Source organism: Halichoerus grypus, chromosome 1 (assembly GCF_964656455.1).
Source record: "Halichoerus grypus chromosome 1, mHalGry1.hap1.1, whole genome shotgun sequence".
Lineage (NCBI taxonomy): Eukaryota > Metazoa > Chordata > Mammalia > Carnivora > Phocidae > Halichoerus > Halichoerus grypus.
The window spans coordinates 121324434-121349385 of record NC_135712.1 but is presented as its reverse complement, the minus strand read 5'-3'; the positions used below and the strand labels follow the sequence as shown (position 1 = coordinate 121349385).

At 44.3% G+C, this 24952-nt stretch overlaps 2 protein-coding genes across 29 annotated transcripts in view; one reads left to right on the top strand and one right to left on the bottom strand.

The window, feature by feature from the left end:
• Positions 1–24353, bottom strand: part of NME9 (NME/NM23 family member 9) — a 38921-nt gene extending 14568 nt beyond the window's left edge. For 2 of the 14 annotated variants that reach the window (XM_078071336.1, XM_036092173.2), the window contains exons 1-5: positions 23975–24338; positions 13924–14028; positions 6478–6528; positions 5685–5721; positions 451–508 (exon numbers count right to left, since the gene is read on the bottom strand). In XM_078071336.1, coding sequence (XP_077927462.1) covers positions 451–508; positions 5685–5721; positions 6478–6528; positions 13924–14028; positions 23975–23985 — 262 coding nt within the window. In that variant the 5' untranslated portion in view covers positions 23986–24338. Of the gene's footprint in view, positions 1–450; positions 511–5684; positions 5722–6076; positions 6256–6477; positions 6529–13874; positions 14029–23974 lie in introns of those variants that run through there. The other 12 variants (XM_078071348.1, XM_036092177.2, XM_036092175.2 and 9 more) reach the window with 12 other exon arrangements.
• The window catches only part of MRAS (muscle RAS oncogene homolog), a 52525-nt gene continuing 50168 nt past the window's right edge, over positions 22596–24952 (top strand). For 4 of the 15 annotated variants that reach the window (XM_078071388.1, XM_036092190.2, XM_078071393.1 and 1 more), the window contains exon 1: positions 22598–22798. The gene's annotated coding sequence lies outside the window, so the exon portion shown is untranslated. Of the gene's footprint in view, positions 22799–24952 lie in introns of all 15 variants that reach the window. The other 11 variants (XM_078071419.1, XM_078071382.1, XM_036092195.2 and 8 more) reach the window with 5 other exon arrangements.

The following is a 24952-nucleotide window of genomic DNA, read 5'->3' as shown; positions in this document are numbered from 1 at the left end:
GAGGATAGGGACGAGGAGGCCCAAGGGACAGTGGCTATGCTGGATCTTAATGACGGTGCAGTTCCTGGTTACAGCCCCTTGGGATGCCTAGCTCTCCTTCCAGTCCCTGAGTTCCAAGAGATCCCCATATTCCTTCCGGCACATTCCCCTTTATGCCTCAGGTAGTCAGAAGAGGTTTTCATTCCTTCACACCAAACAACCCTTGGGTCGGACAGTCAGCTCTGAGACAAGGGAGCCCTGTTACCCAGCAGTACTGACTGTTTTCCTGAGCTGAACGTACTAACAGATGTGCAAGTTGGATAGATACACACGCACAAAGAAATGACCTGGTTCTTCATTTAGGAAACTCAAGATAGGAAAATGGTGCTCATTGCAGCTTTTCTCTGCCTGGTTCAGTATGCCATGTAGCAATTTTGAAAAGGAGGGATCTAAAAACGTATCTGAGATTACCAGTTAGTCCTTTGGAACTGAGCATTTCCTCCCAAAGCTCCTGGGTGCTGATGTTAACCTAACATCAAAGAAGAACAGTCTGTATTACTGAGGGCATGGTTGGGGAAAGGATTTGATGTGTTTGCTCCAGATACCTACCTACCTACCTACCTCTTGCTACCTCCCTTCCCTCCCTCTCTCCCTCTCCCCCGACTTCCTCCCTCCCTCCCTCCCCTCCTCCTCTCTTCCTCCCTCTCTGAAATAGGTACAAATACAGCTCAAGCTGTCTTCTTTCCCCAATCTGCCTTTCTCCTCCTGTCTCTTCCTGCCTCCAATCCCCACGAATAACTGCTAACCTAAGAAAATCTCAGTCATTTTTTTAAAATAATTTTTTCTTGTTGCTCGTCCAAAAAAATAATATATAAAATTGTTTTGTGTCCATAAAATGTACATAAATAATATCATACTATAGAGATCTTTTTGCAATTTTTGTTCTCACTCAAATCCAGTTTGACATTTATCTAGATTCATATACAGAGAGGTATTCATTCGTTTTTTATTTTGATCTTTTTACATATTCTGGAGATATATAATTTATATACAGTGAAATACACAGAACTAAAGTGTTGCAGTTCGCCGAGTTTTCGCAAATGCACACAACCCAGGTCACCACACCCCTATCACAATACAGAACTTTCCCGTCATCCCCGAAAGTTCTTCTGTCTCCTCCCGGTCAGCCCCGCTCCTCACCCCAGGTGAACACTGATCTGCTTTCTGTCACAATAGATGTGTCTTTTCTAAAACTGCCTATAAATGGCATAGTGCAGCACATATTATTTTGTGCTAGCTTCTTCCATCCAGGGTATTTTGGGAGATACATCTGTGTGGTTGTGTGTCAGTAGTTTGTCCAGTTTTATTCCTGAGCATATTTCATTGTATGACTATATCATAATTTGCTTGATAGATATTTGGGTTACTTCTAGTTTGGGGTTATTACAAATAACGACTTATGAACACTCTTTTTTTTTTTAAGATTTTATTTATTTGAGAAGAGAGAGAGAGCCTGTGTGAGCAGGGGTAGGGGCAGAGGCAGAGGGAGAAGCAGGCTCCCTGCTGAGGAGGACCCTGGGATCATGACCTGAGCCGAAGGCAGATGCTTAACCAACTGAGCCACCCAGGCGCCCCACTTATGAACATTCTTGTTAAATCTTGTTGTGCTCACGTTTTCATTTGTCTTCAGTAAGTAAATACTCTAGGAGTGGCATTGCTGGGACATAGGGTAAATGTTATGTTCAGTTTAATAAGAAACTGCCCGTGCTTTTCCTAAAGTGATTATACCATTTTAAACTTTCATCAGCAAAGTATAAGAGTCCTGCTTGCTCCACATTCTTACCAAAATATAATGATATTAGTCTTTTAGATTTTAGCCACACTAATGATAATGTAGTGGTATCTCATTGTGGTTGTAATTTCATTTCCCTGATGACTAATGGTGTTAAGCATTATTATTAAATAATGCTTATTATTAAAATTATAAAAAGAGGTATTTATTATTAAAATAATCACTATTTAGGGTGCTTATCAGCCATTTATTTATCTTCTTTGAGAAGTGCCCATTGGTCTGTCCATTTTCTTTACTGGATTGTTGCCCTTTTTATTATTAGATTGTGTGTATATATACGTATATACACAAAGATGCTCTCCCATTTTCTTCTAGAAGCTTTATAATTTAAGCTTTCACATTTAAGTCCATGAGCCATCTGAAATTAATTTTTGCCTGTATTGTGAGGGAAGGATTGAGGTTAGTTTTATTTCCATGTAGAGGTACAGTTTTTTCTGCAAAACTTCTTGAAAAGATTTTTTTTTTCCCTCATTAAATTGCTTTGGCACCTTTGTTGAAACCAGTTGACTACATAAGCATGGGTTTATTTTGGACTCTCTTCTGTGTCATTGACCTATTTTCTATTCTTTTGCCAACACCATATTCTTTTAATTACTGTAACTTTATAATAAGTCTTGGAATCAGGCAGTGTGGGGCTTCCATATTTGTTCTTCTTTTTCAAACATGTTTGGCTATTCTTGATCCTTTGCATTTCTATTTTTTTAGAACCAGCTTGTCAATTTCTACAAAAACTCGAGATTTTAATTGGGATTGCATTGAATCTATGGATCAATTTGGAAAAAAACTGAATCTTCACAACATTGAGTCTTCCAGTCCATGAACATTATGTTTCTCATCACTTATTGAATCTTCCTTAATTTTCTTAGCAATGTTTCATACTTTTTGGTGTCTAAGTTTTGCACATCTTTTTTACGTATTTCCAAACATCTACATCAGAAATAATAAGTTGAGTTTATTGCCATTTCTTCACATTTTTCTCTTATCTATAAAGTATTCTGGTTTCCATCATAAATTAAATTTAAGGAGAAATACATATTATGTTATACATAGCACATTATTAATAGTGTACATTTTTGAATAATGTTTTTATTTGGAAACAATTTCAAACTTATAGAAGATTTGCAAGTACAGTATAAAGAACTTCTTGAATTATTTGAAATTATTTAAATTATTAAATAACTTGAATTATTTTGAAATTATTTGGATTTAAATTACTAACTTGATATCCCATTATCTCTGAATACATTATCCTACATACCACAATACAACCATCAAAGTCAGGAAATAAACACTGATATATTATTACTCTGCCATCTTCAGGTCCCATTCAGGTTTTACCAATCATCCCAATAATGTCCTGAATAGCAAAGGATCTCGTCAGAATCATGTACCAGATTAGTCTCTTTCAGTCTGGAATAGTTCTTCAGTCTTTCCTTGATTTTCATGACCTCAGGGTCATTCTTGACGACTATGGGAGGGTTATTCTGTAGAATGTCCCTTGGTTTGGGTGTGTTTGATGTTTCCTGATTAGATTCATTGGAATTCATTCATTGTGCATCTTTGGATTCGTTGGAATTGGTTTGGGTGGAGTGTCAGAGAAGCAGAAGAGTGTTCTCTCATTGCATCCTATCAGGTGACACGCAATTTCGATCTGCCCCTTATTGTTCATGTTCACTTGGATCACTTGATTAAGGTGCTCTGTCAGTCTCCTGCACTGTGAAATTATTCTCTTTTACTTTGTAATTAGTAAGTTTGGGTGGGGCTAATTTAAAACTATAAAAATTAAAAGACCATGGCAATGATCACTCATTCTTAATACAGGTATGCTAAGGCCTTTGTTCCTTTAAAAGGGCTGGAAACATGTAACATCTGCAATCTTCTACTAAAGATCCATCTTTCTAAAGAGATCATATCTCCATACTTTTTGTTTCTATGAAAAAACAGAAAAAATGGAAGAGTCTTCTTCTTGATGCCTTGAGGGATCTAAGAGAGTTGGACCAACGTCATTCTGGGCTCACAACTGTAGTCCTGAAGAAGGTGACAGATGGTTCATAACAGTCGCTTCCGGTGGCTCATTGGTCCGTCAGTAGCAACTCTCTGTGGTACACCCCTGTCGTGGGATAAGCCTCACCAGCTATGGGGCAGGGACTCCGAACACTTAAAGAATCTCGCTCCTAGGAATGGGCCAGGATCAGGAGAGTATGGAAAATGTCTGGACTTCACTAAGCCCTACATTTGGTCGGGAATGAATGGGGAATGCGTGGCACATTCTGGCCAGATTGTCTCTTGATGTCCTGTGATTTCTGTCTCAGTCACAGAAGAAGCCCGAAATAGTCTTAGTCAAAGAGAGGACAGGGTTCCTGGGCTTGCAAACCCTACAGCACTGCTTTCAAGGAGCTGACCTGGTAGAGAGGCAATGTTCACACAGATGTCTCCATGCACATCCCTCAGCAATCGGGAGTACTTACTTGGAGTACCAAACTGAATTCAGAGCTCTGGGAAATAACATTTTTGTGAAATCACCAAAAAATATTATCCCAAAGGAGATACAAGGCATAGACAGATGAAAAGATAATCATATGGGGCAAAAATCTTAGAGCCACCACAGACAGCAATCAGTCCAGCCTTGAAATCCCTAAAGGAGTCTCATCGCAATAACTCCGCAGGCTATGTATTATCCTTCCTGTTTGCATAAAGGATATGGAGTCTCAGGGAGGTTGAGGAAATCATTCACAAAGCAGTAAGTCCAGGTGTTTAGAATTTATTTACAGACAGAATGAAGACGTATGAAAAGTTTCATAACTCCAGAGTACTAGAGCACCAGTGCTGGAAGGCCCTTAGGGATAGTTCACTCATTCTACAGATGGGCAAGCTATAGCAAGAGAGGTTATGTGATTGATCTCAAGTCTCCGAGTTGACTAAGAGAAGAGTCAAGAACTCTATCAGGTCTTCAGACCTTCAGTCCAAAGCTCTTCCCACCCTCTCCTAGTACATGCTACCCTTACAGTGACATTGCTTTCTCCCCTTTTAAATCATTAGGCTTTGGAAATTCACATGTAAAGTGCTGGTGCCACCAAGGACAATGAAAGAGAAATCAGGTGTCTCAAGACCACTGCCACTCTACTCTGCAGGGGGCGCCTGAGCATGTTTCCAGATGGGCTGAACTGACTATGAGACACTGTAAAGTTTGCTTTAAAATGTGCACAAATTACAGATCATCCAGATGATCTGCTTATGATAAAACACTCCCTCTTGTCCGGGATCAGGAATCAAAGCAGATGGGGGCTTACAGAGTCATTTGTTCCAGGTGCAAATGAAGTAAAGCACTCTATACAACCAATGTGCAGCACGTAAAATATCAAAACATATTTGTTGAATAAGCAAATGATTGCAAAGAGCAGTGGTGGGAGAACTGGGTCTCCAGAGAGCATGTAGTTACGGACGCATGCCCAAACTCAAAAGAACCCTACATCATATTCTCGAAGCAAGCCGCGTTTATATTTCAACAAAAAATATGTCAGTATCGAATTGTACTTGTTCATATTTTCTTGCGTTTTTAGTTTTATTTTAATTCATGTTTGGGTTATGTTTGAATAAGCACTATAAGCATAAAGAGCTTATACCCCATTTTATGTTTGCTTATATTTAAGGGCACAAAAAAAATTGTCACTGGGGGTCGAGATAAGTTTGTTGTTTTTTTTTCCCCTTTAAGATGGAAGGGTACAATATTCAAGTTTGAGAACACTGTCTGTCACGTACTGCTAGCAAATAATACCACTTTTATACATTTCTTTCCACTCCTCAACCCCTACCCCCAACCAAGTGCTGGAAGCAAGAGCCCCTTGAGGCTTACCTGCAGGGCAATTTCCTTCTTCTTGCTTCCCATGGCTCTGCAAAGAAGACAGAAGCCCTGTTACTTCGGGTTCTGACTGTTCCCAACAGCAGCCTGGAGACAAACCGCTGCGAAAACCAGCAAACCCAGAGCCTCCTTCAGACAAAGCCCCCGTCCCTTTAAGGTAAACATAAGTGGCAGCGAAATAAATGCCCCGATGCAAAATGAACACCACGGGGTGGGGGGTGGGAAGCGGAGCCTGCCGCCCGCAGGGTCGTGGCTCGCCAGGCGGTTTTCGGCAAAGCCCCTTCCCAGCATGGAGTGGGGGAGCCCGGCGATGCAGCCCTTCAGGCATCGGAGCGCCTGACGAGGAATTCGGACAGGAAAAGGCCACAGAACCCTGTTATCCCTACTGTTGCACTATATTCCTGGGAAACCGAGCCACCGCGAACGATCCCTCGACAGCTACACGGTCCTCAAGTTGCCGCGAGTTTCCAACCTAGTCGGCAGAGACCCAGCCACGGTCGTCAGGGCAACACAGCGCGGGCCTCGTCGTCCAGGTAATAAACAAGCGTACACGTAAGCCACGCCCACCGCGGGCCCGCAGAAAGGCGGGAGGGAGTCCCGCCCCCTTGCAAGCCGAATTGTGCTATAGGGACGCTCTCGCTGGCTGATGCGTTTGTCAGTGTCAGGGGCATTTGGACTCAGCAAGCAGAGACCCTGTGCACTCAGGTACTGGACAGTTGCCTCCCCGAAGCCCTGCATACCTCCAGCCCAACCAGAGCTGGTGTGCGGCTTTTCTGTTGTTACTTACTGCATGCCAGCCAGGGGTGGCTCCGGGTGTTGAGGGATCTGAAGGGATTCCCTTTAACAAAGAATACACAATTATAAATTCAAAATTATGTATGAAAGTCAAGTGGGGCAAATAGAAAACAGTTACCAACATAGCATGAATAGTCTATACCAATTAAAAGACAGAGTGTCAATGGATTAAAAAAAAAAAAGGCCCAACTGTGTGTTGTCTATAAGAAATTCACTTTATTTCTTTTTTTAAGTTTTATCTATTTAAGTAATCTCTACCCTCCAACGTGGGGCTCGAATTCATGACCCCAAAATTAAGAATCGCATGCCCTTCAGACTGAGCCAGCCAGCTGCCCCAAGAAATTCACTTTAAATATAAAGACACAGATAAGTTAAAAAATAAAGGAGTGGTGGGCGCCTGGGTGGCTCAGTCATCAAGTGTCTGCCTTCAGCTTCCTCTCCCTCTGCAGCTCCCCTTGCTTTTTTTTTTTTTTTTTAAGATTTTCTATTTATTCATTTGCGAGAGAGAGAGAGCAAGCAAGAGCATGAGCAGAGGGGAGGGGCAGAGGGAGAAACAGAACAGAGCCCAGAAACAGACCCATACTCATGTGGTCAACTGATCTTTGACAAAGGGGCAAAGGAAAGTCAATGGAGAAAGGATAGTCTTTTCAAAAAAGTGGTGCTGGAATAATTGGATCTGGACACAGAGCTTACACCTTTTACAAAAATTAACTCAAAATGGATCATAGACATAAATAAATTAGGGATTACAAATTAGAGCAATAATGAGATACTTCTACACACCTATTAGAATGGCTAAAACCCCCAAAATTGACAATATTGGTTCACAAAAGTTGGTGAAGAGCACCAGAGCAGTAGACACTCTCATTTATTGCTGGTGGGAATCCAAAATGGTATACAGCCACTTTGGAAGACAGTTTGGCAGTTTTTTAGAAAGCTAAATGTAGTCTTACTGTATGATGCAGCAATGATGCTCCTGCAGGTTTATCCAATTGATTGGAAAACTTAGGTATACACAAAAACCTGTATGTAATGTTTATAGCAGATTTATTCACAATCACCCCAAATTGGAAATAACCAAGATGTCCTAAATAGGTGAATGAATAAGCAAACTGAGGCACATCCATACAGGGTGTCTGTAAGACACAGCATTGCAAATTGGGTCTACTAAATGCAAGTGATGTTTGTTGCCACTGAGTGGTGGTTACTCATGCTCTTGAATGGTTTGAAATCTCCCTTAGAACTTCATTTCCAAAATAAAATTCAAGTCAGGACACTAAAAAATACTGCCAGGACACTGAAAAATACTTTTTGTTCTTTTTGAAAGGGTTCGATTTCTCACCACTGGTTGGTCTCCACCATAAAATGTAGTCACATCTTTGCCAAATTAAACCACAGAACAAATTTAGGGTGACCACATGTCTTTACGCCCTGACTTTATACATGTTGTCCTGTGCAATTATTAATAGCAACCCTTTTTACTTGCAAAAGTGTACAGTTTGGACAATATAGAGCCTCCTCAATTTTTCCCAAATGGATCACCCCAGCTTTTTACACCTTGATTTAATGAAAGTTCCATCTTTTACATATTTTATGATATCCATCAGTAATTGGATTGCGTTGCCCAAAAGTCCTGCTCTAAGAAAGGTGTTTTGTTTGTTTTGCTTTTGTTTAATGCAAAAACTTCTAACTTTAGAGGTTACTCCTGTGTTTTGGTGTCTGAAAGATTGAAAAAACAAACAAAAATTATTCTTTCTCCTGCGAGTTATGTTTATTACCACAAGATGATGGTTTACTCAAGGGAAACCCTTCTGTGATCCAAATTGGATGCCAGGAGCATTTTCTTTATTTAAACACTTAGAATTGTGTCGTGACTGTGTGCAACAACAATGAACTTACTCACTTTAAGAGCAAATCACAAAACCAAATAGTTTCCAGTTTTCATGTTAGCTGGTAAGAATGTATACATATTGACACCTCTCTGCTTCCGGATATTATGGTTTCTTTTTTCCATAAATACCAGTGTGTCCCTACTATGACTGGCTCTGAGGAAGGCAGCAAGGAGGAGTAGAACCAGGAACATTAGAATCTCACAGACGTGGCTTGGGTCCTTGGACCCACCACCTACAAGCTGTGTGAGCTTGGGAACCTTACTTGAACTTCCTCAGACTCAGTTTCCTAGTCTTTAAAATGGGGAGTATAATACCTACATTTCAGGAATGTGGTGGAGAGAGATAACGTCTTCCAAATTTTGTTGATAGTCACGCCATTATTGCTTGAGGTGTCATCCTCTCTTCACAGCATAGGACCGTCGCTGAGAGGCAGCTTCCCCCGCAAAGTTCACAGTGGCTACCCCCAGCCCTGGCAGCCAGATGGAGCCATTCCATTAGTTTTCCTCCATCAGGGTGGCAGTGCTGGGTGCTACCTCTGAACCCCCCACACCCTGCCCCCATCTGCCAGCTCCATGTGACCAGGATGGCTTTAATGACCAGAGATATTTTTAATTTGATGAAATTTAATTTGTCAGTTTTTATTCTATGTTTATTGGGGGTTTTTGCCATGTTGAAGAAATCTTTTCCTTTCCTAAGGATTTCCAACCCCCAGGTCATGAAGATATTCCCTTTATTTTCTCCTAGGAATTATAAAAAAGTTATCATGACAGGACTTATTAAAAATTTACATTTAAGCCTATGATCCATCTCAAATTCATTTTCTAAATGAAATTTTTATTGAGATAATTGTAGGTTCATGTAGTGGTGAGAATAACATGGAATCATTTGTACATTTGGCCCAGTTTCCCCAATGGTAACATTTTGTAAAACTGTAGCCTAATATCACATCCAGGATATTGACAATGATACAATCCACCTGTCTTAGTCAGATTTTCTGAGTTTTAGTTGTATTCGTGTGTGTGTGTGTGTGTGTGTGTGTGTGTGTGTGTGTCTTTAATTTTATCATCTGTGTAGGTTCATGTATCCACCACCATAGTTAGGATCCTGAACACAGGGATCCTTTGTGTTGCCCTTTAGCCACACCCACCTCTCTCCTTTATCTCTCCCCCTAACTTCTGAAAACCTCTATTCTGTCCTCCATTTCTAAAATGTTGTCACTTAAAAAATGATATATAGATCATATCATATAGCATGTAAACTTTTGGGATTGGCTTTTCTTCACTCAGCACAATTCCCTGGAGAATCATCTAAGTTGTTGCATGTATCAATATTTTGTTCCTTGTTTTTGCTGCATTTTGTGAATGGGTGTTCCACAGTTTACTTCTAATTACCTTTTCTATGAGATGTGAGGTAGGAGTCAAATTTCTTTTTTTCTTTTCCATATGGATTTCTGTTGTGCAAGTACCATTTGTTGAAAAGACTTTGCTTTACTCCATTGTGTTGTTTTGGCATGTTTGTCAAATATCAATTGGTTATAAGTGTGAGTTTCTTTCTGGACTCCCTGGTCTATCCCACTGATGTATTTATATATCCTTATGCTGGTACTTCACTGTCTTGACTACTGTTGTATAGTGTTGTGGACTGAATGTTTGTGTCCCCTCAAAATTCATATGTTGTAACCCTAATCCTAATGAGATGGTATTTGGAGGTGAGGCCTTTGGGAGGTAGTTAGGTCATGAAGGCAAAGCTCTCGTGAATGGAATTAGTGCCCTTATGAGAATAAGCCAGAGAGCTAGCTACCTCTCTTTCTGCCCTGCCGTGTGCCATCCTAAAATTTGTATGGAACCACAAAAAACTCAGAATAGCCAAAGCAATCTTGAAAAAGAACAGAGCTGGGGCACCTGGGTGGCTCAGTCGTTGGGTGTCTGCCTTCGGCTCAGGTCATGATCCCAGGGTCCTGGGATCAAGCCCTGCATCGGGCTCCCTGCTCAGCAGGAGACCTGCTTCTCCCTTCCCACTCCCCCTGCTTGTGTTCCCTCTCTCGCTGTGTCTCTCTCTGTCAAATAAATAAATAAAATCTTTAAAAAAAAGAAAAAGAACAGAGCTGAAAGCATCCTGCTTCCTGATTTCACATTATATTACAAAGCTATAGTAATTAAAACAGTTTGGTATTGGCATAAATACAGACACACAGATCAATAGAACAAAATAGAGAGCTCAGAAATAAACTCATGCATATATGGCCAATTAATTTATGACAAAGAGCCAAGAATATAGAGTGGGAAAAAGAATAGTCTCTTCAACAAATGGTGTTGGGAAAACTGGACAGCCACATGCAAAAGAGTGAAACTGGACCACTTTCTTATACCATACACAAAAATTAACTCAAAATGGATTAAAGAATGTAAGACTGAAATCATGAAACTCCTAGAAGAAAACATAGGCAGTAAGCAACTTGACATAGGTCCTGGCAATTATTTTTTTAATTTGACAACAAGAGAAAAAAAGCAACAAAAGCAAAAATAAATAAGTGGGATGACATCATGATAAAAAGCTTCTGCATAGCAAAGGAAACCATCCAAATGGGAGAAATGAAAAAGCAGCCTACTGAATGGGAGAAAATATTTAAAATCATGTATCTGATAAGGGGTTAATATCCAAAATATATAAAGAACTCATACAACTCAATAGCAAAAAGCAATCGATTACAAAATGGACATGGGATCTAAATAGATATTTTCCAGAGAAGACACACAGATGGCTAACAGGTACATGAAAAGATGCTCAACATCATTAATCATCAGGGAAATGCAAGTCAAAATCACAATGAGGTATCACCTCATACCTGTTAGAAATGGCTATTATCAAAAAGACAAGCAATAACAAGTGTTGGTGAGGATGTAGAGAAAAGGGGACCTTTGTGCATTGTTGGTGGGAATGAAATTGGTGCAGCCGCCATGGAAAACAGTATGGAGGTTCCTCAAAAATTTAAAATTAAACTACCATATGAACCAGCAGTTCTGCTTCTGGGTGTTTATCTAAAGAAAACAAAAACACAAACCTGAAAAAATATCCGCAGTCTCATGTTCACTGTAGCATTATTTACAAAAGCCAAGATTATGGAAACCAGCTTAAACATCCACTGATGGATGAATGGGTAAAGACTGTGGTGTATATGTACAATGGGATGTTATTCAATCATTAAAAAGAATGAAATCTTGCCATTTGTGACTACATTGATGGGCCTCAAGGGCATTACGCTAAATGAAATAAGTCAAAGACAAATACTGTATGATCCCTCTTATATGTGGAATTGAAAACAAAACAAAACAACCAACCAAACAAAAAAAAAAGCTCGTAGATACAAAGAACAGATTGTTGGTCCAGAGACCAGGAATGCAGGATTGGAGAAAGAGGTGAAGAGGGTCAAAGATAAGAAGAAAAAGAAGAAAAAGTCCAGAGAGCTAACTAGCTCTTTCTGCCCTGCGAGGACACAAGGAAAAGTCAGCAGTCTGCAACCAGGAAGAGCACCTTCACCTTCACCTTCACCCGGGCTTGCTGGCATCACGATCTCTGACCTCCAGCCTCCAGGATTGTGAGAAATAAATTTCTGTTGTTGATAAGCCACCCAGTTTAGAGTATTTTGTTATAGCAGCCTGAGCTAAGAAATAGTAAGTCTTAAAATCAGGTCATCTGAGTCCTCCTCTAACTTTGTTTTTCTGTTTGAAATTGTTTTGGCTATTTTCATACAAATCTTAGAATGTCTGTTAGTATCTCTTAATCCTGTTGGAAATTTGATTGGGATTGCGTTAAATTAGAGATTAACTTGAGGAGAATAGACATCTTAATAATATTGAGTCTTCCAGTCGTGAATATTACATCTTTCCACTTATTTACTCTTTTTTTAAAAAAGATTTTATTTATTTTTTTGTTTATTTATTTATTTGAGAGAGAGCGTGTGCGTGTGTGCAAACTCGGTGGGGGAGAGGTAGAGGAGGAGGGAGAGGAAGAGGGAAAGAATCCCAAGCAGACTCTGTGCTGCGTGGAGCCCCATGCAGGGCTCCATCTCAGGACCCTGAGATCATGACCTGAGCCAAAACCAAGGGTCAGACGCTCAATCACCCGAGCTACCCAGGCGCCCCCCCCCCATTTATTTAACTCTTTCATTTCAGCAAAGTTTATAGTTGTTGGAAGTCATTTGTATTTCATGTTTGTTAATGCTATTCTTAATGAAATTGCTTTTATGTTTTTACTTCATTTCCAATTATGTCCTGCCAGTTCATAGAAATAAACTGGATTTTGTGGGGCGCCTGGCTGGCTTAGTTGGCAGAGCATGTGACCCTTGATCTCCGGGTTGTGAGTTCCAGCTCCATGTTGGATGTAGAGATTACTTAAAAATAACATCTTAAAAAAAAGAAAGAAAGAAAGATGGGGCACCTGGGTGGCTCAGTCATTAAGCATCTGCCTTCAGCTCAGGTCATGATCCCAGGGTCCTGGGATGTAGCCCCTCATTGGGCTCCCTGCTTGGCAGGAAGCCTGCTTCTCCCTCTCCCACTCCCCCTGCTTGTGTTCTCTCTCTTGCTGTGTCTCTCTCTGTCAAATAAATAAATAAAATCTCAAAAGAAAGAAAGAAAGAAAGAAAGAAAGAAAGAAAGAAAGAAAGAAAGAAAGAAGAAAGAAAGAAAGAAAGAAAGAAAGAAAGAAAGAAAGAAAGACAGACAGACACTGGGTTTTGTATATTGACTTTGTATTCTTGCTAACTTTGCCTATTAGTTCTAGTAGTTTTTTGTTGATCGTGAGGCTGACTTTGAAAACAAGCTAGTGAGCCACAAAATGGAAGCAGCCTGTCTCTGAGTCCACCAACCTGCATCGGAGTCTACCTTTTTTTTTCACAGTGTAGCAGTCACTGGGAGTCCCATCAAACTGCTGATCTATATTCTGAGTCCCTATAGGACAGGGGACTTCAGCTACTTTCTAGTGACTCTTACCACAGAGCCTTGGGTATCCCTCATGAGCAGGACTAGTAAGCCCTGTGCTGCCCACCACTCAGGCTTATCCAGAGTTTAAAGGAGATAGGAAGGAGACATCTGCTCCACGCACAGTAGTCCGATCCCAGGTTCCTGTCAGCAGCATTCCTCCAAGGCTGCCTCACATTTCTGCACATTTTGCAAGCAGAGGCACTGACTGTGTTTATTCTCAACTTTCTTTTCAGGAATGTTTACACAGTGGACAGACTTGAAAGATAGAGATAGCATCTCCTTCTAAAACAAAGAACAGGGGCGCCTGGGTGGCTCAGTCGGTGAAGCGTCTGCCTTCGGCTCAGGTCATGATCCCAGGGTCCTGGGATTGAGCTCCACATCTGGCTCCCAGCTCAGTGGCAGTCTGCTTCTCGCTCTCTCTCTGCCCCTCCCCATGCTCATTCTCTCTCTCTCTCTCAAATGAATAAAATCTTTAAAAATAAATAAATAAAAATAAAACAAAGGGCAGGTTTGCTTACAGCCTTGGAAGATGGAGGTGGTGTCTCCTTCTACAACAAGCATACTCACTCTCCAGTGTGAAAGCTCAGAGTTCTTCTGTAACACAACCCACTGCATGTGCCGGTGTACCTGGCCCTTTTTGCATCATCCTCTGGGAATCGAGGTTGAGGAATCCTGTGCAAAAATGCAGATACCCTGATGACTACTGTGCGTAATAACCTATCCTTCACTTCTGACCCAGGAGTTTCACGTTTTCTGCCAGTGTCCATAAAACTATGGAAAGATCACTTGTTAGAGCTTGCAAGTAGGATAAAATGTCAGACCTTCATAGTTCCTGATACCTCCCAAGAGGTAATGAGCATTGCCCCTTGATTGTTTAGGCTCTCCTGGGAGATTAGAGAGCAGGACTTCTTTCCCATCTAACTTCTCATTAGACCAGAACTCCTTGCCCATCTTTTTGGGCAGACAAAAGAAGCTTTTGAGGCAGATCTGGATCTGAGTGAGCCACACAGATCTCATTACTAAAGACTCTGCTTCTCCAGGTGTCCCCTGAGGCTTCCTGAATGACTGCCACAGGCATTAGGGGCCAGGCTCAATGGCCTTCCGGGTTCTCTAAACTTTGCTAAGATGTATGCATATTTTGAAATACTACATACAATATCCGCATTTGTTTTAGTGTAAAAATGTTTTAAAATTCTAACCATCAAAGATTTAAAATTTTTCTGTCTTATTTGTTAGCAGGGGTAATTTAATTGGATTCCAGAGAATGGGGCTAAATGGAAATGAATAAATCCTGCATTTCAGGTTCAAATTCCAGGCAATTTTTGCTTTTCTAACTTGGTATTACAGTATTTCAAATACTACGACTCACGAACACATGTGGCTACAAAGGACAATCATTTCTCCATTGTTTGGCCAGCTGGGGTTGGGTGATTAACGAGGAGAGATGCTCAGGATGCTGGGCTCAGGCTCTTAGTTGTAGAATGTCTCCTGTTGAGAGGCCAGGCCACGGCACATTGTTTGTGTGGCAGGGAATAATGGCTCTCACCCCAGTTCCGCTTCTTCTCAGCTTCAGAAAATGTTCATCAAAGGATTTTCTCAATGAAGGAAGATACCTGATGTTTTAAAAATTATGTTTGAGGGGCACCTGGGTGGCTCAGTTGGCTGAGCATCCTACTCTTGGTTTCAGCTCAGGTCATGATCTCAGGGTCATGGGATCGAGCCCAGTGCCAGGCTCCCCACTCAGTGAGGAGTCGGCTTTAGATTCCCTCTCTCCCTCTCCCTCTGCCCCTCCCCCCACTCACGTCTGTGCTGTCTCTGTCTGTCTCTCTCAAATATATAAATCTTTGTAAAAATTATGTTTTACCTGGTTTTTAGCAGTTAACTATAATGTGCCTGCAATCAGTTTTCTCTGTGCTTACCCTCTTTGGGATTCACCAAACTCCTTGAATCTATGAATTTGATGTCTTTCACCCACTGGAAAATGTTTTGCTGTTACCTCTCTGACTATTGCTTCTGTCCCATTCTCTCTCTCCTCTCCTTCTGGGACTCCAGTGATATGAATCTTAGTAGTATATGGCCTGCTTATCTTTTATACTATTATCTTTTTCTTTCCATCTTTTTTCCTGTGCTTTCATTTCAATGTATTTTTTAATTTGTCTTCAAGTTCAGTAATCCTGCGCTCAGCTGTGTTCAATCTGCTATTAAACTCATCCAATGAGTTCTTGATTTCCATTAGTAGAATTTATAAGTTCTAGAGTGTGCATTTTATTTCTATTTTTATTTGTTGTAGATGCCACGTATCCAGTGACATTTCCTTTCCTTTTATCTATTTTACCTACCTCTTCTTCTGTTTTATTCAACATATTAATCTGAGGATATTTTGAATTTTCAAAGTATAACACACATGCAATGGTGCATGAAGTATGCTAATCGTGAATGCATAGTTTGATGAATTTTCATACTTGTATATACCCATGTAACCATCACCCAAATCAAGATACATAATATTTCTGGTACTTCCTTCCCTCTCAGGCGTCGCTCCCTTGCCCCAAAGAGATAACCACTATTCTGACTTCTATCACCATCAATTGGTTTTACTATTTACTGGACCTCATATATGTTGTCTTTTCCATCTGGCTCCTTTCACTTAATATAATGTCTGTGAGATTTATTCATGTTGCTTATGTATCAGTACATCATTCTTATTTATTGCAGTATAGTATTCCATTGTATGAATAGACCACAATTTATGTATTCATTCTCCAGTTCATAAACATTTTGGTTGTTTCCACGTTTAGGCCATTATGACTAAAGCTGCTATAAATATTTTTATATATGTTTTTTGGTGAACATAGTTGCTCATTTCTCTTAAGTATGTACCTAGAAGTAGAAATGTTGAATCAGAAGGTAGATGTATGTTTAGCTATAGTAGGTTCTACTTTCAAGGCTGATTGTGCCAGTTATCAATTTATCACTGTTCAGTGCCAAACCCATCCTTATTACCTGCTCTGTGATAATGAAGCTGGACCCTGTAAACATTTCTCTTCTGCCATCTGGCACATTGTTAAGCTTTGTCAGGAGAGGGTACTGACTGCCACTGCAGGAGAAAGTGGCTTCTCTTCCTGGCTCTGATGTGCTCACTTGCTGGGTTCCTGCAGCACATGGCTCCTGCACACGTGGCAGCCGGAAACACACAGCACGTCTCCACTGACAGCTTCCTCCGTCACCACAGAGGTCAGCTTTTGAATGAATCATTCCCGTGGGAAGTTTTCCAGCAAATTCCATAGTGCAGCGCCTTTCCCTGGATGACTTCCCTCAGTACCCAAGAGGAATGCTTTCCTTGCATTCCATCTGCATGGAACTTCAGCAAACTTCTTCATCATCCAGGGAGTCATGGCTACACTGTCTCCGACAAGGTATGGACCTCAGCCTAGGGGTAGAGGGTGAGGAGGGACCTCATACAGGTTTGTTCCTTCTTTGGGTGCTCTGCTTCAGCCCCAGAGGCTACTCCCTGTATCTGCTATAATTATATTCCTTAGAATTCTCCTTTCCTCTTAGCACCTTTTATACTTAATAATTCTTTACGTTAAAATTTCCTTGTCCAAATTACTGTGTGGTTTCTGTATCCTGAGTGAACTCTGGCTGATACATGGATATACAATTTTACACCTCTACCACCAATGTCTGAGAGTTCCAGTGCTTCTACAATCAGTTATTTTAGAGTCCTATCTACTAACTCCTACATCTGAAAGATCTGTGTGTCTGCTTCTATTGTCTATTTTTTCTCTTGCTTATCAGTTATCATTTCCTGCCTCTTCACCCGATTATTTTTTATTATATGCAGACATTGTATGTAAGAGGTATAGGGACTGCAGATGATATAATTTGCTACACAGAATGTTCCTTCTTTCCTCTGTTAAGCAGATGACCATGAGGGATGATTGTCTCAGTCTGGTGAAGGATTAAGCTGAGTTGAGGCTGGATTTCAGTTTTTGCAAAACAATCTATCTCTGTTTACCCCTATTCCTCACACGTGGATTTTGATTGAGAGCCTTGCAGGTCTGTGTACCCTCAGCCATGAGGGACGGTGGAGACTCAGTTGTGCCCTTCAGAGGTTCCTAATCCAACTGTCTAGATTCTGTCCCCTTGTAGATTCAAAATCTGGCAAATGTCATGAGGTAGGAGCTGGCCTTGTGTTTGAGGAAGGCCCTTTCTTCTTGGAGAGACTTTGTTTTCTAAGTTCTGTAAGACTGTGGAAGATTTCACTCTGCTTTTTAGATGGGGAACTCAGCAAATGTCCTGTGGAGAAAATGGGGTTGTGTTTTTAAAGCCTCCATGTTCCCATTTTTCATTCTAGTACCATGTAGCCACTAATAGCTTTATTGGTTTCCTTTCTTCCATTAGAGATCTTTCTTTTGGGCAAAGCTTGATTGTTAGGCAATGCCCCAAATTGGCAAATGTCCAGGGAGATGAGTGAGGGGACAGCTGGAGAGACTCATCTCATCTTGTTGCGGTAGGACCATTGGCCTGCCACAACCTACTACATCCTGCCTAGAAGAGGAAATCTAGGCTTTTTTTTTTTTTCTAAAGATTTTATTTATTTATTTGAGAGAGAGAGAGAGATAGCGAGAGAGAGCATGAGCAGGGGAGGGTGGGTGGGGAGAGGGAGAAGCAGACTCCTTGCTGAGCAGGGAGCCCCATGCAGGACTTGATCCCAGGACCCCAGGATCATGACCTGAGCTGAAGGCAGACGCTTAACCGACTGAGCCACCCAGGTGCCCCAGAAATCTAGGCTTTTGAGATTCAAAACTCTTTTCTTTTTGAACTTCTGTCTGTAGCATGTATTTCAAAATCTTAGAGTTGACTTTTCTTTCTTGACAAATTTGTGCTGTAATATCCCTAACTGGAGGCTCTGAATGTCAAAATATCTGGGTTCAATGTTCTTCAAACTGTAGGTCACAACCCATTAATGGGGCATGAAATCAATTTAATAGGTCTTGATAGCATTTTTAAATGAAACAGAATAGAATAGAGTATATCACATATAGTAAAGATAAGTATTGTTTCATTAAATTTTTGTTTCACTTGTGTGTGTATGTGTTTGGTTTCCAATGTAAAACCTATTTGTTTCTATGGGTTGCAGCCAAAAATGTTTAAAAGCAACTGGACTTTAGTTTAAACAGAGGAAGAGCTAAGGGGGAGAAAAACAAATGATCAGAAACAAATGTATTAATTGAGTATGGACACCTTTTTGGAGAAGTGTGGCCATGCCTGGGAAATGGACTGATTCTCTTCTGGCCCCAGCGAGCAAGAGGGAGTCCATGAGAGGGATAAACCACAAGCATCAGGAACCATAAGCATCAGAGAAGAAAATCCTATGAGGTCTATCTCCTCATGGGGCTGGGGCAGTTGGGGATGTGCAGAGGGGGTAGCAGGGAGAATTGAAGATGAGAGATGACTGAATTTGGATTGGTATGAGCCATGAGAACCCTGAGAGAAGACCGTGTCATTCTTGGTGCCAGATCATGGGCAGCCCAGTGAACAAAAGCCTGTGCTTGGCCCAGAAGAAAAGTCAGCTGAGGGGATAAACAGGCATGGGGGTGGGGTGAGGCTCTTCTGCTAACCCATGGTTGGTGCTTCGGGGTCAGCAAAAGATCTAAGTCTAGCCACAAGCCTGAGGAGACTAGTATCCACTTCACCTTCTCCCTGCTTTCCTAACACCAAACACAAACACAATTGACCTGCCTGTCGAGGCCACCAGACATAGGTGAAAGAGTATGGGCTCTGTGGTCAGAACCCTGACTCTGAGTCTACTGGCTGGATGGGATTGGGCTTGTGTCTCCTTATATCTAAGACACGGTAGGTAAGACCAGCACAGGTCGTTGGGAGATGTGCAGACTCATCATTATGCCCATGTCCAACACGCAGTGAGTGCTCAGGAGCTCAGAGCTGCTTTTGCCCCCAGAGACCACAGTGGGGCAGAGAGTTCTGGAAGAACTTTGTGCCGCAATGACCAGGCTCGCTCCTGGCCCTTGAAATCCCCAGGCCCTCTAGGCTTGTGCACTGAACCCCCAGGCACCAGTTTGGGTCTGCTCTGAGGCATGGCACTCAGCAAGCGTTGGGGCAGAGAGACCAGCCCAAGACACTGCAGTGGATGTGGTACATTTGCTTGTGTCTCTAGCCGGAAAGTTCTGCTCTGGGTCAGCCAAGCAACTCTCGTCTTTGCCCTATTGCAAGAGCTGGCTCCTGGCCCTGTGGCTGGCCTTGGACTTCAGGCCCTGAAACTTGGGCCTGAGCCCAGTCTGGGTTTTCGGCCAGGAGTCATTTGGGCCAGGAGTCTGGCCTTCTACCGTGCTGCAAACACACCTGGTCAGCCACGCGGATCTGCGGGAGTTTTGGAAGACTTCAGCTCAGTCATACCTCAGCATATAAGGGTTTCTCCTTTCTCGGTCTAGCTGTGTTATTTGTCCCTCAAGCCCTGGCTCAACCATCACCTCTCACAGAAAGCCTGTGCTGGGCACCCACACCCGCCCCACTCTGGGTTGGGTGCCCTTCCTCTGGGCCCCCACAGGCCCCGGGACCTCTCTCCTCCACACCATTTACCCTCGGCTGGCACTCCCAGTTTGCTTGGAGGCAGGCCTCTGCACAGCACCCAGCACACAGTAGGTGCTCTGGCTGTGTTTACTGACTGAACTGTCAGACTCAGGCCTCATTTTCCTGCTCAGGGCCCCTGTCTGCCAGCAACTGAGCCATACTTTATTTCAGGGTTCAAAGAGCAGAGGAGGCAGCCCAAATGGGACAAAGGGCCCTGTTGTAAGCCCTCAGCCACAACCTGCATTAGAGAATCCCAGGTACCTGTGTGTGATTACTAGCTGTTTCAGTTCCATTTCTGAGGAGACAGATTTTTATTTATTTATTTATTTATTTATTTATTTATTTATTTATTTATTTTTAAAGATTTTATTTATTTATTTGACAGAGAGAGACACAGCAAGAGAGGGAACACAAGCAGGGGGAGTGGGAGAGGGAGAAGCAGGCTCCCCGCCGAGCAGGGAGCCCGATGCGGGGCTCGATCCCAGGACCCTGCAGTCTCAGGCACTGTCTCAGCTCAAGCTGAGGGCAACAGAGCCCTGTGCCAGGCAGGGCCCGGGAGAGGATGTTTCTTGACAGACGGAGCCCAGGAGGGGCTGACAGACAACCAGGACACACAGACCTCTGCCAGTCTCCCCCCAAGGCTTGTGGTAAATGGAAGGAAGAGGAAGAAGCAGGTTCAGAGCAAGACCCAGCCGGTCACGATGAACATCTCTCCCTCAAGCCCCCTCCTCAGCCAGCTCTTTTACTCCCTACCAAGGTGCGATACTTGATAGCACCTAAAGCATGGGGACTCTTGGGGTCCACGGGGACTTCAGAGCAGCAAGTGGAAGTGGGGGGACACAACGGCTCTCACCAAATGGCTGCATGGGTACCTGGGAGGCCAATCAAAACCTGCATCGGATTGGAAGCCCCAGCACGGCAGGAGGCAGGAAGGACTCGGTAGTAAGCTCCCCCTACGCTTGGGGTAGAAGGTGAAGCTCTCAAAATGACAAGCAGGTGAGGAGCGCCGGAGTGGCTCAGTCAGTTGAGTGTCTGCCTTCGGCTAGGGTCATGATCTCAGAGTCCTGGGATCGAGTCCCACAGGGGCTCCCTGCTCCGTGGGGAGTCTGCTTCTCTCTCTGCACTCACCCAGCTTGTGCTCTCTCTCTAATAAATAAATAAAATCTTTTCTAAAAATGACAAGGGGATGAGTTCCCTGGATGTGTAAAATGGTTCCAAGTCATCATCAAAGTCCACCCACAAGAAAGTCCTCAAAAATGACACCAGTTATCAAAATTACAATGAGCTATCACTTCACTCCCAGTAGGGTGGCTATAATCAAAAAGACAGCATTGGCAAGGATGCGGAGCCATCGGTCCTCTTGCACATCGTTGGTAGGAATGTGGTGCAGGTGCTCTGGAAAGCAGTCGGGGGTTCCTCAAAATGTTAAACATAGCTAAGCATATGACCCACAGTTCTACTTCTACTTCAGTTCTACTCTAGTTCTACTCCTAGGCATACCACCAAGAGAAGTGAAAACACATGTTCCTATAAAGATTGTACGCGAATGATCACAGGAGCTGTTATTCCTAACAGCCCCAAAATACAAACAACCTAACTGTCCATCATCTGAAATGGAGAAACAAAATGCGGTATATACATACATTGGAATATTATTTGGTCATAAAAAGGAATGAGGTGCTGCTTCATGCAGCAACATGGATGAACGCTGAAAACATAATGCTAAGTGAAAGAAGCTGGTCACAAAACGCCACATGTGGTAGGATTCCATCTATATGAAATGTCCTGAGTAGGCAAATCCATGGAGACAGAAAGTAGATGAGTGGTTTCCAGCAACCGGGGGGATGGGGAATGGGAAGTGACCACAAATGGGTAAGGTATTTTGGAGGGGGGCGGCATGAAAATGTTCTGGAATTAAAAATCGTGATGGTCTAGCAACTTTGCTGATATACTAAAAACCACGTAATTGTACAGTTTTAAAGGCTTGTTTTATGGTATGTGAATTATATTTCCATTTTCTTAAAATAAGGAAAAAATGTCATCGATGGAGAGGAGTTAGCAGAACTGAAACAATGACATGGAGCACGAGTGTCGCCTGTGCCTGTCCTATCCATCTGAACGAACTTGGGGCGCAGGAATGGTGCACCAAGAAGGCCTGGGGGTAAGACACGCTGGGTCAGGATCTAGGAAGAAACACGTCCCGGGATTCGAAACGAACGCGGTTGAGGTGACAGCCGGGATCGCTAAGGACTGGGGAGGACTGGGGAGGACTGGGGAGGCGTCGGTAGGCTCAGAAGTTGGTCGGGCCAGAGCGGAGACTCCAAGGTTGGGGCACAGAGGCTCTTAAAGAGGCCCGAGCGATTTCCCATTCCGCGTCCACTTTAAAGCCAGCGCCGCGGAGCTAGGCTCTGACCGGGTAAGTGCGCGGGGTCGCGGGGGAGGCGGCTGGGGCCCGGCTCGGAGCCGGGGGCGGGGGAATCGGCGCGGGTGGCCAGGACTGAGCGGGCCGCGCGTCCCGGGGGCCCGGGTGCGCGCGGGGGCGGCGGGGTCGCGGCGCCGCCCCCCCACCCCCACCGCCGGCGCCCGCCGCGGCGCTCTATTTTTAGCAGGCGCTGTTGCAATATAAGGAATGCGCGGCGCGCGAGGCGCTCGGGGCGCGCGCGGGCTGCGCGGTCGCTTTAAGGAGGCGCCGGGGCGGGGACGGGCCGGAGCGGCCAGAGGGCCGGCGGGCCGGGAGCCGCCAGTCCGGCTGCAGTGGGGCCGGCCGGGCGCGGCGCTGCCTCCTCGGCCGCGCGAGCATGAAGGAGGCGGCCTGAGGGCCGGAGCCGAGCCGGGGCTGGAGCGCGGGGTGAGTGGTCGCAGCCGCCCGGGAGGGGAGGAGGGTCCCGCCCGGCGCTTTGTTCCGGGCGGGAGGTGTGGCCGCCCCCGGGCCCTGCCGCACTCGCGGCGCGCCAAGTGCGCCCGGGGACTGGCGGGGAGTGGCCTTTTGCCCCCTACTGCAGGCTCCGGCGTAACGTTGTGCGATCGAGAAATCCGCCACAATAGAGACCCCAGCGGGGAGGGCCTGTCCACCGCCCAAAGAGCCCCTTTCATGGAACCGCCCTTCGGTTTCTTGTCTGCCTCGGCGAGGACCAGCGGGGTGGTGGGCGGCAGGACTGGAGCGGCGGGGGAGGTGGCGGGGGGGGGGGGGGGGACTCTTTCTCCCGTTTTAAAATGGCGTTAACGTGGGCAGGGATCCGCCGCGGGTGTTGTCAAATTTATCTCAATAATAAAAAGCAGCCTGCCGCACAAACAACCCTTCACTGCGCCCGGGGCTTGGGGTTCTGCTCACCACTGGGGCCCGGCTCATTCATTGACCGGACCTGGCTGGGGCAACTGAGTGGGGCACGGTGCCCGTTCCTGCTCTGCGGGGAAGGTAAGGACAAAAAAATGAGCGACAGCGCAGTGTGGTCAACAACAGGATCAGGGAAGAGAAGGGGTTGTGGGACAGACAGCGTGGAAGGTCAGGGAAGGCCTCCTAGAGGAGGTGATGCCTGGCAGGAGCGTGGGCGCTCAACATCCAATTACACTCTGTGGCTGGAACTGAGGTCTGTGCTGGCCTTGGAGAAAGCTGAGTCTGGAGAGATGGACAAGGGCCACTTCATCGGGCCCTGATCTCAGAGCTCTGGGATTCCCCTACCACCCCCACCACCCCCACGGGCCCCTGCTGGTACCGAACCTCCTTGAGCTAAATGGTTCTTGCATCTACAAGACACACACTCTATCCTGGACCTGATCAGAGAGAATGACTGACAAGGCTCAGAATTCTAGCCTCAAAAGAGTAATAAGGGAGATCTTACTTAAAAACCCTGAAGCCCCACTGTAATAGCGGCACCAGCAGGGCTCCCACAGACCGGGCACTTGACCAGAGTGTGCTTGCTCTTGCTGGTCCCTTGACGAGACTCTCCCAGAAGTTTATTGTAATCCCCACATGCAGATGGGAAGCTGTGGCTAGAAAGTATCAGTAACTTGCCCAAGATCCTACCTTGAGACCATGTGGCTGCTCAGGCCCCTCACCTTAGAGTCGGGCTGTCCGGGCTTGAGGGCTCCAGGTGCAGCCTGTCCTAAGCTTTTGCTCTGCTGACAAGCACGGGTTGGTTGAAGTGTGGGGTGGTGACCTCTTGGTATTAATAACTGACACGTGTCAGGGGCTTTGCAGTGAACAAAGCACTTCACGGAGACAGTTCTTAGAGTTTCTTCTGCTTCTCTTCCCAGGGAAGAAACTTGAGCTGCCTAACATTTTATAAATCTCCTAATTTCCTGTAAATTGCAAGTCCCTGCTGACTGGGGCTGAAAATGTTTCGGGCCCTGGTTTTCAACCTTGGGTCTGTTCTCACTCTCAGCAGCCAGTGAGTTTCTCTGTCTGCGGTTTATGGTGTAGTTTGTACTTTCTCTGCCAGGTCAGGAGGTATTGGGCTTTGATGCTCTGGGGTTTTCAAGGCTGCAGGGTCTGCCAGCCTCTTGCGGAGACTGGTGGTGTTGAGTAAGCCAGGTGCTCTGGTAGAAACTGCCCCCACCCCCGACCCCTGGCCTCAACATTTCTTTATGGAGAAGAGGATCAGAGCCCCCTGCTGAACCCCAGTGAGGCAATAGACAGTCTTCCAGGGTTTGCCTGCTTTGCTCTCGCAAAAGGCAGTTTGCACTTTCTGCTACTCATACTTTCACCTACAGAAGACATTTTTGTGGTGGGTATGACTTTCATTATTAGCTCTAACCATAGGTATTTCACAGTTTGAGTTGATCTGAGCTGCTTATACAGTGACAGATCTCTGGGGTTGGTTCTGAGTTTGAGTGATTACCTGGAACCAGGGAGGACTACCAAACTCGGATGAACTGAGCTAGCTCCTGGGGTGACTGGTCCTCACATCAAGTCAGATTTGCGTGGTGACCAGCGTGCTGGATCAAGTGAGTTCTCAGGGAACATGACCTCTGCTTTATATCTCACACCTGGTGTAATCAGTTC